Source organism: Tiliqua scincoides, chromosome 2 (assembly GCF_035046505.1).
Source record: "Tiliqua scincoides isolate rTilSci1 chromosome 2, rTilSci1.hap2, whole genome shotgun sequence".
Lineage (NCBI taxonomy): Eukaryota > Metazoa > Chordata > Lepidosauria > Squamata > Scincidae > Tiliqua > Tiliqua scincoides.
The window spans coordinates 226,909,118-226,928,782 of NC_089822.1; the positions used below are offsets into that span (position 1 = coordinate 226,909,118).

Genomic DNA, 19,665 nt, shown 5'->3' on the forward strand with positions numbered 1-19,665 from the left:
GGATTCCATTGGGTCGCAAAGCGTCAGTTGCAAAGTCATGGCAACTTACAGGAATGCCAAAGGTTAAAGACCACTGGACTAGAGTACCACCAGGTAAATGGGGAGGCATCTGGTGTACCCCTTCAGGTATCAGGAGATGGTGTCTCTGTCCTGCTTGGGTTCTTAGCAATTGTGCTAAAACAGTTTTTACTTCATGGTAACATTGTCTCTTTTTCTCTGATAAGGATCTTTGGTTACAATGAACAGTGCTGGGAGGGTGTTAAGGGGCCAGGGAGTGGGCGATGGAGGCAGGGGTGAAAGAATAGGGTCCTGGGAGGGGGGCTGATCAACAGTGGGTCCCCAGTCTCGTACTGCATGTATGTAATGGGGTCATGGCATGAAAAGGGTTGAAGATCACTGTCCTAAAGAAAGCAGGAAGGGGTTTCAGTGGGCTTCCCCTAAACCTATTGCCTAACAGAGTGTGCGTGCCTAACACTGAAAAGGAACAGGTTACATGATGCATGAAAGCATGTGCAGGCAGCAGTGTACCCAGGGCATCTGGTGCCCAGCGCAACGCCTGACATCATGATGTTATGCAGGGTCATGATGTCATCAGCATGACAGGAAAGCGACTGGAGCACATGCTTTGGTGCCCCCCACTTGATGGTGCCCGGGGCATGCGCCATGTTTTGCCACAGACATGTGCAGGTAGAGATGTGGCCACCAACAGGGAATGAATCGGAAGGGGCTATCCTATGCGCACTTTCCTAGGAGTAAGCCCCATTGGACGCAATGGGAGTTACTTCTGAGTAGACCCACTGGGGAGGGGGATTGGGCTCAAAGGTGCCTCACCCTGGGGGGGGCAGGAAGAGGTAACTGAGACCCAGAGTGGCATGTGGGGGAGGGGGCCGAACCCATCACAGCACGTGCGTTGGGCACGCGGCCAAGCGCGTGCCTCGCTCCTTAGCAACGGAGGGGGGAGGGGAAGGCACCGCTCGTTCTAGGCTTCGCCACTGGAGCGGAGCCCCCGCACGAAGCCAGGCCCCGCCCCTTTCTTCCCCGCCACAGTAGTTCAGCCTCCCAAGCAGCCCCCTCACCGCCGCCGCCTCTACCTCCCCCTCCAATGGCAGGGCGGGGGGCGGAGCCAGGCGCTCGAACGGCTCCTCGCCCCGCCTCCTCCTCCCCACGCGGCCCCCCGGTTCGCCATGACGTCAGAGCGCGCGTGTGTATGTATGCGAGGCGCGCTCGCGCGCGCGGCCTCCTCCTCGCTTGCGCAATAACGCCGCGTCCTCTCGGCCGTGAGGCGGCGGCGGTGGCGGCGGCGTTGGGAGCCGGGCGATGGAGCAGCAACCGCCGTCGCCGCCGCCACCGCAGGAGTCGCTGGGGCGTCGCCTCCTCCGGCTCCCACAGCCGGTAAGTGGCCGCCGCCTTCTCCGCCCTGCCCAGGGAGCGCCCTTCGGCGGAGCCCTCCGCAGCTGTGCTGCCCGCCCCTCCCCCACCAGCCGTCATAGGCGGAGTGCTGCCCCTCACAGAGTGGGTGGTGGGCGGGCAGGGACCCTCGTCCCAAGGTGCATTGCGCGGTGCAAGGTGGGGGTGGGAGTTGGCTCCCTAAGTTTGTGGTGGGGTTGGTGTTGCCTGCAACTTTGTGTGTGTGTGTGTGTGTTGAAATGCAATAGTGTCTGTTGCAGCCCTTCAGTGCCTGCCCCTCCACTGTGCCTGTCCACCAGCAGTGACTTCCAACCCTTTCCATCTCACCACACTGACAAGGCTCGAAAATGCTCCAGGCGCACCATCAGTTTCGTTTTGACAATTGACGAGGCTCACGTCCCTCAGTGGCCCTACCAATGAATGAGCTCCCAGTTTCCCACGGCCCACCTGTGGCCCGTTCGCGGTGCACATATGCGCCATGGCAAAATGGCTGGTCCACCTCCTGGAGAAGCACCACTGGAAGTAACTGGTGATGACATCGTTGCCCTTTGCTTCCAGGTTGGGAGGCCAGATGCAACATTTAAAAAAAAAAACACCAGTAAGACGCTCAGTCTGCAAAAATATGCTTTGGAGCTCTGCTCACTGAGCCTCCTACTGCTGTTTGTCACATTGCTGCTGGTCTCACTGCCAAGCGGCAGAGATCCTGTGCACCACCAGACACCACCTCAAGTACCACCAGTTGTATCTGTGCTACTCTTATGGTGGTTCTTCTGATCAGCTTCTTCTCTCGGACTCTGCTTTTCAGCAGGACACAGTTGTAAACATTGAGAGTAACCCTTGGGCAGGGGTTGTATCTGTAAGGTGATTGTGCAGAAGTATTTGTGTTGGATAGAGCAGGGGTCTCCAAACCCCGGCCCCGGGGGCCAGATATGGTCCGCAACCAGCCTCTGATCCCCTAAGAGCCTCTGACCCAGTTGATCAAACACAACCAGAGTTCTGCTTGTGGGGTGGGGGAATGGGAGTGGGGGAAGTGTTTGTTTTACTTCTTGGGTTGTGTTCATTCTTGGAGAAGTCCTGGACATTTGAGCTCTTTCATTCTTTCATCTAAATTCCATCTCTAATGTGTTTATTTAAATTTTATATTTAATTTTTTTTTCTGGCTGACACTGTTCCATATATTTGATGCGGCGTTTTGGCCAAAAAGTTTAGAGACCCCTGGGATAGAGGATCTCTTGTGGAGTTGAGTGTGTTTTTATGGTATTGTGATGAACAGGGCAGTGATCTGTTTTTTGGTGACTTGTTACAAAACAGAACACATCCCTGTTCTCAAATTCAGAGCAGAACAGAAGCCAAGGAATGAACAGGATTATGGGAACTGATTTGGATGTTAAAATGCAGGTGCATCTGAGTGGAAGGAGACTGTGTGTGCCCTGTGGTGTATTACTGGAAGTAGCTTGGAAGTAAGGAAGTCTCTTAAAGAGAGGTGCCGTCTCCAGATAATTTGATACTTGCTGCCTATACCTTTGAATTTAACTTGCAGTCTATTATGTGTACTTGTGATGTCAAAGTCTTCAGCATCCTTTCTGGTGGCTGTGATTATCCTACATGACAGTGTGTGTGGATGTGTGTTTTTAAGTACGCTTTTTAAGAGGACAGTGATTTTTCTCTACCTGTTCATTTGCCATCTGGAAACATCCAATTCCCTTTTGTTAAAAGGAATGAAAGTTTTCAGGGAAAACTTACGGAATTTTAAAAGGAGATTTGTGCATTTTTAGGCAGGAGTCAAATAATGGATTAGGAAAAGGTGTCTGGTTGTTGAAGACAGTTTTTGTTGTTGATGGTTGACTTGCAGATGCTATATTGGGTGGTTGTTGAAATAGGCTTGTATTTCATAAAGCAGCATTGTGCTTGTGTTGAAATTATACTGTTTCTTCACTAAGCTTAGTTGCATTTTGATCACTGGTACCTCTTAATTACTGGATTGAAGCTAACTTTAGGAAACTGCTATGGTGTAAATGAATGTCATATAAAAATTTTAAAAAGCAGTGTACATGGTGATATTTTATGGAACATCTTTCATTTTCTGGAACACAAATCGTGACTCTGACATTGGCACAACTCTATCATTTTGCAGAACTTAGTATCTGATGCTAATCTGATTTGACCACTAGTAACATAACATTAGAAGTACAATAGTAAAATTACTGATGATCTGCAGAATCATGAGTTGCATTAATTCCATAGTGACTTCGAAGACTGAATTGAATCCCCTTCTTGCCATGAATTTTCCTGAAGGCTTTGCTCATGGCTGCCATGCCAGTCGATGAATCAAAATATAAATAGTGATCCATATTGCATGGTAGTTGTGGGGAAAACTAGGTATTATAAAACAGTGCATGTTTACATCTGTATTGATGAATTATATGGTTCTTTTTGGGTCATGGCTTAGTTGCAGAACAAAGTAATAAAAAATATTAAAACCCTGATTTAATTGTTTCCTTGACTAATTTTAGTCAAAGATGGGGATTACTATCTGATTCCTGGAGGAAAGTGATGTGCACTAAAGGGCAGTGATTCCCAAACTTACCATGGTCATGGTGCCCTTCTTTCATGGCAGTGCCTTCTTCCTGGCTCTCCCTGGTGCAACCATCTTGGATTGTGTGAGATCACATATGTTCCAAGAGGTGACACCTAGGAGAGCCTGGAAGAAGAGGCCACCAGGGACATTCTGCTGCACCCCTGTGATTTTGCCATGGTGCACAGTTTGTAAAGCACTGTTCTAGGGTATTGAAACAACCTGAAATGCAGGCATATTGTCCTTTCAGCTCATGCTTTCAGTGGGACTTGAATATCCTCATTTTGGTTGAATTGTATCTTGAATTGTGCACCTGCTGAAATTCATAGATGTTTCCTAGTTCTAAGGTTACAGTCTTATGCATAACTGGAATAAGTTGTATTTGCTTCAGTGCCCCCAGTCTATATTCCAAGTAAGCTTGCATAGGATCAAATGGTAAAAAATGCTCCTGCAGTGGCTGTGGACATGTTGGCTGGCAGCAGCATACATTTGGGTGTAGGGGAGCACGGCAGTATTAACAGAAAATATTTATTCAGAGGGTGACTGTTATTTTCTGGCTATCCTTTGTACGTTTGTTATATACAGCATAAAGAATTGACATTATTTTGTCACTAACAATCAGCACTGTTGAATGAATTGGATTATCAGTGTAAATGGCAGTGATTTTCCATTATGCTTTTAATATATATTAGTGGGTAGGTCTTGGATTCTTATTTAAAAAACCCAGTGTTCACATAAGTAGTAGTTCTTGTCCTCCACATCAAATTCTGTCTTGACTTTGCCAAGCATGAACCTGGACTGGGAGATGGTAGGAAATACTTTGCTAATGTGCTCTTTGAAATTGATCTTCAAACCTAACTACACCTTTGTAGATGGAGAAATGCCCACACTTTAGGCTGCTTGAAATATGGAACCATAAGAGCAAAAGTTTGAGAAAAATCTCATTACAGTAGGAAAAAACACTAAGGGCCCAATCCTATCCAACTTTCCAGTCCTGATGCAGACATGCCATTGGTGCATATACTGCCTCCTAAAGTGGGGGGGTAGTCATGGAGGCCTCATCAATGTAAGGGAATGCTTGTTCCCTTACCTTGGAGGGGGGTGCATTGTGGCTGCATTGGTGCTGGAAAGTTGAATATTCTGTTTGGTGCTTTCATTAGAAACTCCTTCTGTTAATGGGAGACTCCTTGCATAAGCATAATGCTCTTTCTTTTCATGGAGAAGCTTCAAAGGTTGGAGCACTACTTAAGATGCTACCCTGGATGTTTATAACACTATGTATTAGTGTTTGTGATCTTGTTCTCCAGTTATGCTGGACAATCAGGTGAATTAGTGTTATTGTACCTTAGTTCTCTTGATCAATAGTCACTGGAGGATTTGGCTAATGAAGCCTTCCCTGTATGCAGTTGCTTCAAGGTAGGGTGTGTGTGGTGTGCGTACACACACGTGCCTTGCTCTGGTGAAGCATAGATAAACAGTGAAAGAAAATCAGTTTGGAAGTAGAATGTGAGGAGACAGCATTTCTTCCCTGGGAAGGAGTGCCAAAAACCCCTAATGACATGTGGTTGTTTCTAAATACAAACAGCTAAAATGTAAAGAACATTGGAGATGAAATTAGTTTAATATGCACATGTGCAGTGAACCATGACAATTCTGATATTCTTGGGCTTGCATAATAGTGTACGAGCTGACCTCAGTTGAACCTAGTGAAGATGGAAGTTTTTGAAGGATTTAGAAAATATACAGCTTTCTGTAAATATGAAATTCTTACAACAGCTTCTCTTGTGTGGCAGGTGGTATGCTGCCAATTTAGAGCTTGAGATAGTAATGCACAGTGGAGAATCAACTTACTTCATGCAGAAATGTCAGAAGCAGGGAGAGGAGAGGCTGACAATTCCTTACTATGGAATTGTGGACAAGAAAAACAATTCTTCTTTATATCAACAAAGAATACCAATTTGCTTTCTGGTATACTGAAAATACTTTGTAAAACATCACTGAACAAATCTGGGCCATAATTTTGCACTGATGGATTACTTACTGTATAAATTTTGATATAAAGACTGTGGTACCAATAAACATAATCTTGCACAGAGTCATTTGACAATCGGTCTCCTGTGTATTCTGTCTACACAAATTGAGTGAACCAGATAGAAATAATTTTAACAAATAAAATTGCTATTAAAAATTCTCTCCCAGCTTTTGATGCAAAGGTCCTTAAGAGAGCTAACAAGGTAAACTTGAATGATAATAGAATGAATTTGTAATTTTTATTATTTTAACTCATTGCAGTGTTCATCATAGGTAAAGCAGCAAAGAATCTGGGAGGGCATTCTACTTTTCAGGTACCATGACTGAGAAGGCCCTGTCTTGTGTCCCCATTTATCTGATCTTGGATAATGGGGATATGGAACAAGACCTCTGATCTGAGTGCACTGCTGGTTTGTATGGAAGGAGGTGGTCCTTGGAATGCTTGTTTCTTTTATTTGTGCATTTAAACCAGGGGTGTCCAAAGTTTTTGGCTGGAGGGCCACATCATCTCTCTGACACTGTGTCCGGGGCGGGGGGGGGGAGTGAATTAATTTACATTTAAAATTTGAATAAATTTGCCCAAGTTAACATAAATGAATATATTAAAGATGAACTTATATGACTGAATGAAGGTCTTGCAATAGCTCAAGGCCTATAAAAGGCCTTGGACAAAACAAGGCTTGCCTTTCCTTGCTGCCTCTGCTGCATCACAGACATGAAACAGCAAGCAGTGGAGGGAGCCCTCATCCCACAGCTCACGTGAAGGTCAAACAGTCGCCCTCAGGCTGAGAGCAGTTGTGTCGGGCCAGTGTAGTCTCCAACAAATCTCTGGAGGGCCAGAGGATCATTGGAGACTTGGGGCTCCCTGAGGGCCGCATTGAGAGGCCTCGAGGGCCGCAAGTGGCCCCCGGGCCAGGGTTTGGACACCTCTGATTTAAACCATTGGGAAAGTACTGAGACTAGAAGCTGATTTTTCTTAAAACTTCAGTCTTCGTTGGCATAAATTCAGTTCTTGATGCCTACATGTATAGAAGTATTATGGAGGAATTTAGACAAGATGACTTTCTTATTGATAGGTCTTTTAAAATTGGCTTTTAAAAAGTTCAGTCTGTAATGGCTCTGTAATTGAAATAGTAATGATGATTGTGTTTACATTTGTGAAGCAATTTATATTTAACACTGTCTTAACTTGAGGTTCAGATATAAGATTTATTGCAGCAAGTGTATAATGCTTGAAGAGCAAATGCTCTCAGCATAAGCTGCATTTCTTGATTTGCCTGACTCTACAGATTGTGATGCATGGTCACTTCAGTTTCTGCCACCTCTGGCTGAATGTATGTAGTATCTCTGTCTCCATAAAACTGGATGTTTTAAGTATTTATTGAAGATCTGTTAGTATATGTTGTCTTCTATCTGTCTTTACTTGATCGGTTATGTACTTTAATACATCAGTACAATAATTTGAATCTTGCATAGAAACTGTTTTGTGCAATGATATCACAGGCCAACACACATTTTGCTTCCTTAAATGTTACACCTATTCCTGCGTATATTTGGGGTGCTGATTCCAAAAATGTCATCCGTTTTGCAGTATCAAGTCTAGTTTTGGAGACATGGCATAGCCCTGGGGTCGGCAACCTGCCATTCTGGAGCCGCAAGCGGCTCTTTCAGCCTTTTGCTGCGGCTCCGTGCGGGGCCAACTCGTCTGGGGGGGAGGGGCTCGCCCCTCCCACGACGCAGCCGCCGCTCACCAGCCTGAGCGCACGAGCGCAGCTCCCACGCATCCTGCGGCTGTGCCCCATAGGAGACGGCGCGAACGGGCTGGCGGAGCAGCTCCTGCCCAAAGAGCCCGCACCGCCGCTGAGGGCGAGCCCCCGCCGCATGTTCCCTCCTGCCTGAGCCGCAGCGCAAAAGCAAGCAATTGAGTGCAGCTGCTCAGTCCTCCTCCCAAGCTCTGAGCACAATCCTGTGTGTGTCTCCTCAGAAGTAAGTCCCATTGTGCTTACTCCCATGAAAGTGTGCACAGGATTACAGCCTTCAAGCTGCCCACTCAGCATTCCCCTGCCACTCACTCACCCTCTCACTGCCCCATTTCCTTCACTTGGAAACTTGAAAGGGGTTTGGAGACCCCTGCACCAGATGGTATTCTGCATATGTTTCTATACTGTATGTGTAACGTACTGTATATGTAGCACCAAAGCATATTTCATTGTTGGGAAGTAATCACTGTTAGTATGCCTTTTATTTTATGCAGTTTTGAACTCTTAGCTTGTTTGTTCAGGAGCACTTTTGTGAACAGTGTTAAGTAGTACTAAGTGGTCTTGTTCAGAGGTAGTATTGTGTGTAAAGGCATTTACAAAAGTACAGAAGTAAATGACTGTAAAGAATGACAGTATCCTTCACAAGCAGTTCACCTGTGCACAATCTAAAACAGTTGTTCTCCAACTGTGGGTCTGGACCTGATTTTTAGTGGGACCTATAAGAGGGGAGTGTATTATATAACTGTGACCTACAAGAGGGGAGTGTATTATATAACTGGGACCTATAAGAGGGGAGCACAAACTATATATGCAGTGTTATCTTCATTTTAGATGTCAAAAGGGTTTTGTGGCTCCTGAGGTTTTCTTTTTTCCAGAAAATGGGTCCAAATGGCTCTTTGAGTGTTTAAGGTTGCGCTAGCCTCTTCAGTGAATGGTTCAAGCAGCTTCCTCATGAGGAAGCCTATACCATGGCTTCCACATGAGGAAGCTGCTTGAACTATTTACTAATGAGGCTATACTATATCTCCAAAACTAGACGTGATAGTGCAAAACGGATGACATCTTTGGAATCAGCACCCCAAGTTCATATCAAACCACCATAAGGTTTGGGAAAAACTTTTCTGACCCTCAATTTTGTAGGCCTATGTACTCTATGATTTAGGATAGGTTGAATTTCTTATCCAGTGAAACTTCTGTTAGTTGTTAAAAGTGTGTGAACTTTTAAACTGGGTACGTAAATTACAGATTAAATTAAATGTAAATTACTCAGTGATACACAGGGGAAATGTCCAAGCTGTAGTGTTCTAGCATCTGTACTACAACTTCAGTCATGTGGATTGTACCAAACAACTGCAATTACCAGGGACAGTGTGGTAATGCGTTTGCTCAACCACTGGTACTCATGGGAGTTAACTTTTTGGGGGGAAGGCCTGTTTCTAATGCTTGCATGTCTTATTAATAGAGTCAGTTCTTAATCAAATGGAAGGAACTTGCTCTTCTCATAGCTAGGAGCACTTATCTGGTAAAGCTAAATATTCTTTGGATGATGACACCCCTGAAGGCATTCTTTTAAAAAGCCAGTAGGCTTTTTAAATTCCTATGGGCGCTGGAACACTTGAAAATGTCAATACTAGAAAACCTTAACAAGTTGCACAGTGACTTCTAAGTTGGTCTACTTATGTGCAGAGTTCACGTTTCCCATTTAAAAAGTACCTGTAGTTGTTATGCATTGCATTGGAAATGGTTGGATTCAAACTGCATATAAAAAGGAGCTTAAGTAGAAAAATTTAATTTACATTTTTCATTTGAGTATACAATTTGTTAACTTGGGAAAAATAATTGTACATTCTCCTTTTTGGCCCCAAGTTCCAGTAAGTGTTCTGAAGTACCTTCCTATAGCAGAACACACACAATAACAGCAGCTAGCAATAGCAAAGAATGAGTTCAGAACATCTAGTTCAGAACATCTTCAGTAGTGTCAAGTGCTGGCTGGTTGGGTTATCGAGATATTTTTGTTCGCAAATGATAAGAAAGGAAACCAAGAGTTAATGTAACTGTCTTGGCCCAACTCATAGAAGATTGAAGTTCAGAAATAAACTTCTTAGCCAAAGCTACCTGCTTAGATTCATAAAAGGAATTGAATGACAAGGAGGAATTTTTCTAGTGTGGTGCTGTTTCTATTTTTACAGCTGTCAATTAAAAAAAGTCAACTCTGGTGAAAATATAGTCCTACTTAATGTTTGTAATAAAGCTTCCAGTAGAGCTATGTGGATAGAAACGTTTTAATTGCAGAAATTTCCAAAAACACCAACCTCTTTCACCTCTTGTGTTTTCACAACAGCCTTGGAAGGTAACAGCCTGAGCAAGGTGTGTCTGTGGGGCAAGACAGAGAGATGAGGCTGCACATGTGACCTCCCTGTACCTCACAAAGCCATAGAGCATAAAGTGTATAACAGACATGCTTATGTATTTGGGGCTGGTTTTTTTTGTCTGTGTATTAGGTTGGAATACTGTACACAGTCACCTGGGAGTAAGTCTCATTTAATGGGGCTTACTTTTGAGTAGACATGTTTAAGATTGTGCTGTTAGTAACTTTAAGAAATAACAGCCTAATCCTGAGCTACCTGAAATGCAGGGCTGCTGCACTACCAAAATCAGCTGCTGTATAACTTGTCCCCCCCTCCCCCGGGCAGCTGCCACTGCTACCTCCTTGGGAGAAGGGGACTTTTGTTCCTTTCCCCCAAGTAAGGGAATTAGCTTCACAATGGGATTCTGCAGTGGCTCCAGAACCACTGCAGAATCGAGGAGTCCTGTGTCAGACTGCATGGCCTGACGTGCGGCTCAGGATCCAGCAGAGCTGAGCTCCACCGGTTCTGCCCCCCGCCCCCATTCACCTCTCCACGGCCCAGCAGTCCGAACACTGGCTCAGTGCAGATCCAGCGCTGGGCCTGTGGTAAGTGCTTGCGAACATGTCTTATGGCACATTTGTGACAGTGCATGCTGGTGTGCAGAGCTCAGGATTGGGCTCTAGGTGTGTATCCAGGATTTATTTTAGTACTCATGTCCGTACTATACATTGTAAGCAAGGACTTAGTTGAAGATGATGTAGTAGTAGTACTAGTAGTAAGGAAACACATCTGACCTTAAATTTTCTTCAAATTCAATGTGTTATGAACACATTCCCCCATTAAGTCAAAATATTTCTCTAAATCACCAGCACTTAAATACAGTTACTAGTTTCTTCCAGGTGTTCTAACAGAACCGCTAGGCTAAAGGTCATCAGATGCTGCAGATACCCCCCTGTGGTTTTGCTTATCTGCTGTTCACAAATTTCCCCCATCCTACAAATGGTAGATAAGTCATTTGCATGATGGGGTGGAATTTATAAACTGTCTTTTGTAGAGTTTGGTGCTGCCCATGGTTTCAGGTATCTACAGTGACAGCTGGAACCTACTCCCATGGATACAGGGAGATTTCTTCTTCATTTGAGCTTATTTGCAAGGAATGTTCTTAATCTCCTTTTGTTAGCTGCTGTTGGTTTGACTATGCAATGTATTGGATGCTCTCTTAAGCATCTGGGTGCGTACTGCTTTTTTAGCAGTAGTCAAAACTGGGATGGGAGAAAATGCTGTTGTATAAAGCCCTTTCTTTTAATGCTTCCAATGGGATAACAAGAAATAAGGAGCTAGGGTAATAATTGGGCAACATCTGTTGTCTGTGTAAAAGCATGTGAAGTGAAGAGATCCAGTTCTCTCAAAATATGTAAGTGTATCTTAATAATCAATGATGCAATGATTTGACATTCTGGTGCAGTGACTAGAATGCTGAGCTTGGATGCTGTAAACCCAGGATCATGTTTCCACCATGACTCTGGACAAGCATATACTGCTTTTATTGGTATTTGTGTTGAAGTGTCCAAAGCATTTTGCATACTTTTTAGCTTGATGATCCTTGCAGCAGTCCAATAGAAGAATAGCAGTAGCTTGCCTAAAACCACCTAATGAGAGAGGTAAGGTTTGAACCAGAAACTTGACAGCTGAGTCTTTGCCAGTAGCTGTTCCAGCTTCTTGGAGGGGAAGGTATGATACAAATATGTTACAATGTGTCAGGTCAAGCATAGGATATTGTCAGATGCAATTGATTGTATCTTTGATGTAACATGGATAGTGAATACTTCATAACTATTTGGTTTATCTATATCACTGTTTCTCAACCAGTGGTGCTCGTACCACCAGCGGTACTTGAGGTGGTGTTTAGTGGTATACATGAGACCCCCAGGCCCTTGCTGCCTGGCAGCGAAACTAGCAACACAATACAACAAGCAGCAATAGGAGACTTGGCAGGCAGAGCTTCAGCATGTGCTTTTCATGTTCTCAGAAAAGCCCTTCCATCCACCCCTGAGCCTCTTACTGGTGTTTGTTGCATTGAGTCTGACCTCCCAATCCAGAAGTAACTGACGAATATATTATATTACCGACCATAACTTCTGATGGTTACTTCCAGTAGACAGACCATGTCTACCCCCCCCCAAGTGGGGGACAAATGTTGAGAGAAACAGATCTATATATCTATATAAATTCACTTTATTTCTTATTCACTTTATTTCTCTAAAGTTTTCAGTGATTCTATAATCTTGTGCAGGAAGGCCGGAACAAATTAGACTGTAAAAGTAATCCAAAAATGATCTGGAAGGTTAGTGTATTTAAGTACTTGATTGGTGTTAATAGAAACAGCTAAACACTTACACATTTCTCTCTCTCTAATCTTTTCATTTTTGTTCTGATTAATTTTTAAAAAGCTGAATAAAATCTGGAGAATTTTACTGTCTCTCCCCCTCCCCATTTTAAAAATGTTAGATATCATTTAGCATTTATAGAGCAGGTATTGGAAGATTTAGACCTCTATGCCAAACCTTTCCTGAAATAGCTACGAGTATTTGGAAGGTTCAGCTTTGTATTGTGACTTGCAGCATCCCAGTGTGTTGTTCCAGGGTTTTCTCTGTGCCAGATTCGCAACAGTTGGTGATGTCTGAGACAGAATAGGGGCAGGGTAATTGAAGCTGAACTGTGGTAGGATGTGTGCAGGTAGTAGCAGATGCACTGAAGCTGTTCCATTTGTGTGCTTGGTGCTATGAGGTGATGCTAAGATGAGGCAGAAGTGTTTAAGTCTAAGAATGCTCAGTTATGTAGTATTGTCTTGATGTACCAATACCTGTTTTAAAATGTTCTCTATTTTTTTTTAAGCTGCTGTTTGACAGAGGAGCCCCACCAGCCAATTATGCTTGAGGATAAATGGTGGAGGTGAGTTGCTTTCTCTTATAAACTCACAATGGCTTTGTTGAAAGTCTCATGAAGTAATTTCCCTTCTGTAAGGGCAATTCTGCAGTTTGCTAACATATTTGCTGTGCGTTGGCTGGATAAATGGAATTCTGCAGCTTGTTTCACATACTGAATAGGACACTTTTTTTACTATTTTAGTAAAAAATAATTGAAGCATGAGTTCCAATCAAGTTTGTCTCTAAATGTGCTCTGTTTATTTTATTTATCTAAAACCTGCACATTAGAAAGAAGCAGGCTTCAGTTGTCCACTTGGTTCAGCCGCAAATGCAATACATTTTCTCCCAGTATGTTCTGACTTTTTAAATAGCAGCACAATGAGTTCCTGTAGGAAAGGCATTATATGAACATGGCTGTTATACACTGGATTCAGTGACCAATAGCTTCTTTGGCATGCTGAAATTTTGCAACTCTGTAAACTGCTGCAGGAGCCATGGGGAGGTATTTAGACATAACTAATCACACTGTGCGCATGGGATTACCATTCAGTAGGTCATGTGATTACCATTCAGTAGGTAGTTGTCTTTGGGCTGTTACCATTGCCAGATGGCTTTTCAGGTGTTGAACAGCCATGAAACCTGTGTCTGTGTTAAAGTAAAAGTGGAGATCCTTGGCAGACCATGTACTTCCAGAAACTATGCTAGACACCAAGATTTTTGACTTTCTTCATGCTTGCAACCATAGTGACTTGTAAATCTTATGATGTTGTGGCATGATTAAATGTTGCCATGCCACACACACCCCCTTCTCAACAAACCTTTCTAAAGTTCCAGTGCCCAGTGATGGTCATGAAGTTGGCATAGCTATCATATAAAAAGGGCTCTATCCATACTAATCCTCACTTGCACCAGAATTTTTCAATAAACTTTTGAAAGTCAGTGGAGATGTGTACCACACTGAGCACATGAAACTTGGATGGGGAAAGATTACAGATTGTTTTCTGTATGAAAAATGGAAGATGGCATCCCAACAAGTGTTTCCTTTATCATCAGAAGGGCTCCTTGTAGTCATAGAGGGAGCTCCCAACCTTATCCTACAGTATGGGATGCTACCCATAGTGTGTCTTTATAGATGCACAACCCCAAAATGATGAGATACAGTGAGTGGGGTCCAAAGAACTCCAAGCAGAACAGGGAAATATTACCACACAAGGTGTAGCTACCTTTAGTCTTTTATTGTAAAAATGTATTTAAATAAATGCGTGTGGACAAACTATTTTTTTTTTTTTTTACTGTTGAGAAAATTCATTTCAATCTATCCAATGAAGAGACCTATAGGTACTTGGGATTCTCTTTCTCATTGTATAACATGAATGACTATCTTATTGACAGTGTCACCATGCGGAGCGGTTACATTCTGTCTCTGAATGTTTATCAAATTGAAGTGTAAGAAGAGGTGATTGTGATTAAACATGGATGGCCACAAGAAAATATTCCAAAGAGTGACTGCTTATTGCTGGTTTAAGCCTCAAGTAGAGTACCACTGCTCATAAATGAGATAATGTATGGTCATATAAACTACTGATGGGAATTAATGAGACACTATCTTTAAATTTCAAAAATTTGTACTAAAAAAGCCTCCTAAGCTTATAGTTATGGTTGCATTATGCAAAATAGCAGCATCCTGATGTTGCTTCTCTTAACAGTCTAGGGAAGATTTTTAAAGGAATTCTTTGCCATATTTCTATATTCTTGCAGTATAGTGATAATGTGTCCAGCATGGCTGATGAGGTGGAGGGAGAGGAGCTGGTACAACTATTGAGGTCTGGTGGTCCTGATGGAAGCCTGGGACCTGACTATGTTGCATATGTTTTTGTCTTGCATAAAGATTTGTAACTAGTCTGCCCTTGCAGGGGGACCCAAAAATTTTTTCACATGGGTCTGAAACCATTCTCGATGGCCCTGGTATCTAGTTGGAATAAATATGTGTCACAGTGCAATCCTTTGCATGTATACTCAGAAGTAAGTTCCTTTTAGTGGAGCTTACTCTAAGGTTAATGGGTATAGGAGTGCAGCCTTAGGGCCCAATCCTATCCAATTTTCCAGTGCTGGTGCAGTTGTGCCAGTGGGGTGTGTGCTGTATCCTGTGGTGGAGGGGCAATCACTGGGGCCTTCTCAAGATATAAGAACATGTGTTCCCTTACCACGGGGCTGCATTGTGGCTATGCCAGAGTTGGAAAGTTGGATAGGATTGGGCCCTCAGTTGAGTATTTTAATTTTTTTTTTTACATTTACGAATACTTGTAATATTGCATACTTTTTCTCAGGGACCCCCTAAACTAGATTTAAGAAGTATAAATCTGGGTACCTTAAATATCATAATGTTCTATGTTAAAAAAAAACCTCTGCAGAAAATCCCTAGCAACCTAGACATGTAAGAGGTTCATGGACTTTTCAAAACTCTATAGCTTTCTGCCAAGACTGAGAGCTTCGTTTCTGTGATGTAATTTATCATCTTGCACTGCTTATGCATGCAGTTTTTTTAAGCGTAACAGGTGTGTGTATCTTTCTGCTCCTTGTTAATGTTTCCCTCCTACCATTCAGGTTACTTTGGATTCTCTTCACCTTTTTCCACCTACACTCTTGCAACCTGACATGTTACTGCTCATCTTCTCTTACTTGAAGCAGTGTATTTGTGGGGGAAAGTTACGTTACTAACTTCTAAGAATCTGAACTAAGCCACTTGTGCTGCTGCCATCCTGCTGCTGCTTATGTCTAAAAAGGAAGGCCTTTTTAAGACGCTTCAGCCTCTTAGACTTTACTAGTAACTACTTACCTTGGCACCTAGAAACTTGAAAATGTATCTGCCCTGGCTATATAATTTATTTCTTCTTGAAAGCAGATACTTTACATTTTGCTATCATGTTTGGGCAATACATAGCTATGTGTTAGAGCAGTGCAATCATTCATGAATACCATGGTGATAGGTGCTAAATCCAGGAGAATACTGAGATATAATATATATTTACAGCTTGGATTGTATTTGATACCCCTGCCCAGATCTTCTTAGCCTAGGTGGTGTTTTGGCAGGGAGACACCAGCTAAGCTTCTGTTTAACACAGCATTTGGTCCTAGGTCTACAAATGGTTTTTTCAGACCTTTCTCACTTTCCCCCCTTGGTTTTATCATTATGGCATATTCCAACTGTTCATTAAGTTTGTTTTCTGCTCATAGCAGAATTGCACTTGATCTCCATGGTGAAAGAATGCTTGATAAGTTAAGAGTAAACTAATTGCATGGGGTTTTTTCCACAGGGGATTATCTTGACCTGTTTGTGCATGATGTGTAATTTAGTTTTTTTGTTTAACATTAGATAAGCATGAGACCACCGTGGCACAGCTGCATGTGTATTCACTCTTGAAGCAATTGCATACTTTATTGGCTGACAATCTTGGCATTTTTTAGCAAAAGTTGAAAGACACAGGATATCTGTGTTTTTTGTTGATAAGTCCAACTTGTCAGGTGTCATCTGATGGAGCCTTCTGGTGGTGAACAGTTCTTTGATGACCCTGACCTTGGAGGCAAATCTCAAGATCAAGAGACCAAAAGGCAGCATGATGCGGAGCAAAAGTTGTCCAAAATTACCCACAATGCCTTGGAGAATATTAATGTGATTGGTCAAGGCTTGAAGCACCTTTTCCAGCATCAGCGCAGGCGGTCCTCAGTGTCTCCCCATGAGGTACAGCAAGCTCAGGTTGATATGGACCCTGAAATGGAATTTGAAAACCAAAGCACCTGTGCTGAAATTGATGGTGTCTCTACCCATCCTACAGCTCTGAACAGAGTTCTCCAGCAGATCAGAGTGCCCCCTAAAATGAAGAGAGGAACAAGCCTGCATAGCAGGCGGGGCAAGTCAGATCCTCCAAAAGGAAGTCCCCAGATCAACAGGAAGTCAGTCCAGGATATTCATTCAGGCCGACCCAGATCCTCATCGACTACCGATGCACCTACTAACTTGTCTGTTCTGGAAATGGCATCTCCTCTCTATGCAGCTGGTGAAGAGGTTGTATTAGCAGAGCGGGTGAGTTCCTTTTATGGCAAAATATGTATTCTTATTGGATGCTAAAGTGAGTCTTAAGCCTGACTAGTGAAAGCAGGAGGTGGAGCTAAATCTTTTAATGTAACTCTTAATTGCACTGCTAATAACAAATAATGGCAGCAAGCATTCGTTCTCATTCTCCAGGTTTCTGGGTATTGTAACTGCTGACCTGCGGGCAAAATAAATTTAACAAGAAAATGCAAAAGTCGTTTTTAAAAAAACTCCTACTCTGAAGGAAGTAACTCTGTTCCATGTTTCAGGGGTGTGTGCAGCATTGAATTGAATTTAAGATGTATGGACTGGACCTAAAGTACGCCAAGAGTTCTGCTGTACTATAAAATTGTAATTGTGAAGGTCAATGCCTGTAGGTTGGATAAGAAAGCATTGGGTGTGTTTCTGCATGTTGGTGCATATTCTTGTGTAACTTTCCATTGGTAAAGCAGTGGGATCAAGAAGGAGAAATATTGACTTGCCTTGTAGTCTTTAGTTCTGTTGAAAATGTCTTAGAGTACTAGAAATTAGTGTTGAGTATACACACCTAAGAGTTCATCCCAGTTTCAAAAACAGTATTCCCATTTTACAGTTTTTGTAAGTTTGGACTTTTTCTCATATTCTGTATTGGGTGCTCTCAAGGCAGAAAATGGAATCTGATTACGATGGTGTTAAGGTTCCAATTTCAAATTTTTGTTTTGTTAAAAATAATAGTTATAGGAAACCAACTAAAATGCAAGGCGATGGTAATTCATTGAATTCTGCATCATGTCTTTCAAAGCTATGATAAAAAAAAGAGGATAAGCTCTACAGCTAAATGAATGAAACATAACATCATTGGTTTTAAATTTTACTGTTTGGTCAGATGTTCTTGGATCTCTGTGTGCAAAAATTGCTATGCTTCAGTTATGAGGTGTCAAAGGTTTCTTTTGTTGGGGAAACTGGTTCTTCTAGCTATTACCGAATTAGGGATATAGAGCTGTTGGAAAACACTAGTGAGTTTATGGCTTCCCATCTGTATTTTTTCCACCTTGAAAGATACGAAGGTATTTTCATCCATCACCAGTGGCACAAGTTTCTGGCACATGTTGTCTGAACTGTTATATTGTTTTGGGATGTTTGCTGATATTCTGAGTTCTGGGAGAATGAAATGAAATGCTCTCAGGCAGCCTGTGATATGATTTGAGAGAAGTTGGAGGACACTTAGGTGGAGCCTAAAATATCTCACTAAGTCCAGGAGAACTTGTGTAGGTGAGTTGAATGAGACTGTGACTCAGGAGATATGGGGGCTTGTAGACAGAGTCAGAAGTTGCCCAAGAGTAGATGGAGAATTCAAAATACTGAGGCAGAAAACAGTATTAATTCAAGAAAGGGCAAATAAAACTATGCACTGAAAGGCTCGTGTAGGGCCTAAGAATGAGCAAAACTGTATGATGTTGGTAGGGGAAGAAATAAGTGCTGGGAGAGTGAAGGCTGCTGGATGAGAACCAGGATGACTGAATTGAGGGCCAACCCACATGTTCCATAATTCTTTCCCCAGGATGAAAGGCCAATTTTCTCATTTATTTAGATACTTTCTAAATGCATGCTAGTCAGTTGCTATTGCCATAAAACATATTGATTTAATGTTTCTTTAGTTTGACAATGAGGTCTTGTATCTCTTTATTCAACTGTCAACATTTGCCACACTTTCTTTCTTGTTTCCAGCAAAGACATGTCTTCAAATGACTCACAATGAGTGTCTCACGATCTGTAACAAATGTTGGTGTCAGCTTGCTAGGGCCCCCCATGACATCCATTGCCCATGGATGTGTACTTGGCACTACTGTTGCCCCTGGTACTGGTAGTTCAGAGGTTGGCCCAGTCAGGTAGATGGTTTGATGGGCATGGGCCCTCAGTTGACACTCTACTTTGCCAAACTTGGACACCACCCTTGCCTACAACCATGTTAGGTTTTTGCAGACAGCTGCTCATTGGTATAGACCAGCCATTTTCAACCTTTCAGCTCACAGCACACTGACAAGGCACTAAAATTGTCAAGGCACACTATCAGTTTTTTACATTAAATTACTACATTATAATTAATCTTGAATTAATAAAATTAATATAATTAAATCATTACATGACCAAAAAAATTGACAAGCATGGAGAGGGAAGTATATGTGGCTTCTGAAAAGGAGGAAAATCCTATGTTCAAACTGTTATCAAAAGTGCCAGAAAGTGTTGGCAAAGACAGGGCAGGTTGATCACATAGTGGAGAAAGGCAAGTGAGGGGCAGTGAGGAGACCTGATTGAAACAAGTGCAGGATTAAACTGGGGGTGGGGGAGAGAGAGAGAGAGAATGTGAGGCAGTGATTCTGTATCTTTGGAAGGTGCATACAAGCGAGGGGAGGGACAGCAAGAGAGTTGCTAACTGTGATTATGAGATTTTTTTGGGGGGGGGGAATAAGCCTGGGGAAGGGGGTGGGGGAGAAGAGGAGAAAGAAGTGCAATTGCCTGCTTGTGTATTTGAGAAAAAAGAGTGCAA

At 42.8% G+C, this 19,665-nt stretch overlaps 1 protein-coding gene across 2 annotated transcripts in view; it reads left to right on the top strand.

Moving 5' to 3' along the window:
• Nucleotides 1–1,265: 1,265 nt before the first annotated feature.
• The window catches only part of TMCC1 (transmembrane and coiled-coil domain family 1), a 162,657-nt gene continuing 144,257 nt past the window's right edge, over nucleotides 1,266–19,665 (top strand). Inside the window, exons 1-3 of one of the 2 annotated variants that reach the window (XM_066616459.1) lie at nucleotides 1,266–1,392; nucleotides 13,017–13,073; nucleotides 16,882–17,129. In XM_066616459.1, the coding sequence (XP_066472556.1) occupies nucleotides 16,923–17,129 (207 nt within the window). In that variant the 5' untranslated portion in view covers nucleotides 1,266–1,392; nucleotides 13,017–13,073; nucleotides 16,882–16,922. Of the gene's footprint in view, nucleotides 1,393–13,016; nucleotides 13,074–16,580; nucleotides 17,130–19,665 lie in introns of those variants that run through there. The other variant, XM_066616458.1, reaches the window with a different exon arrangement.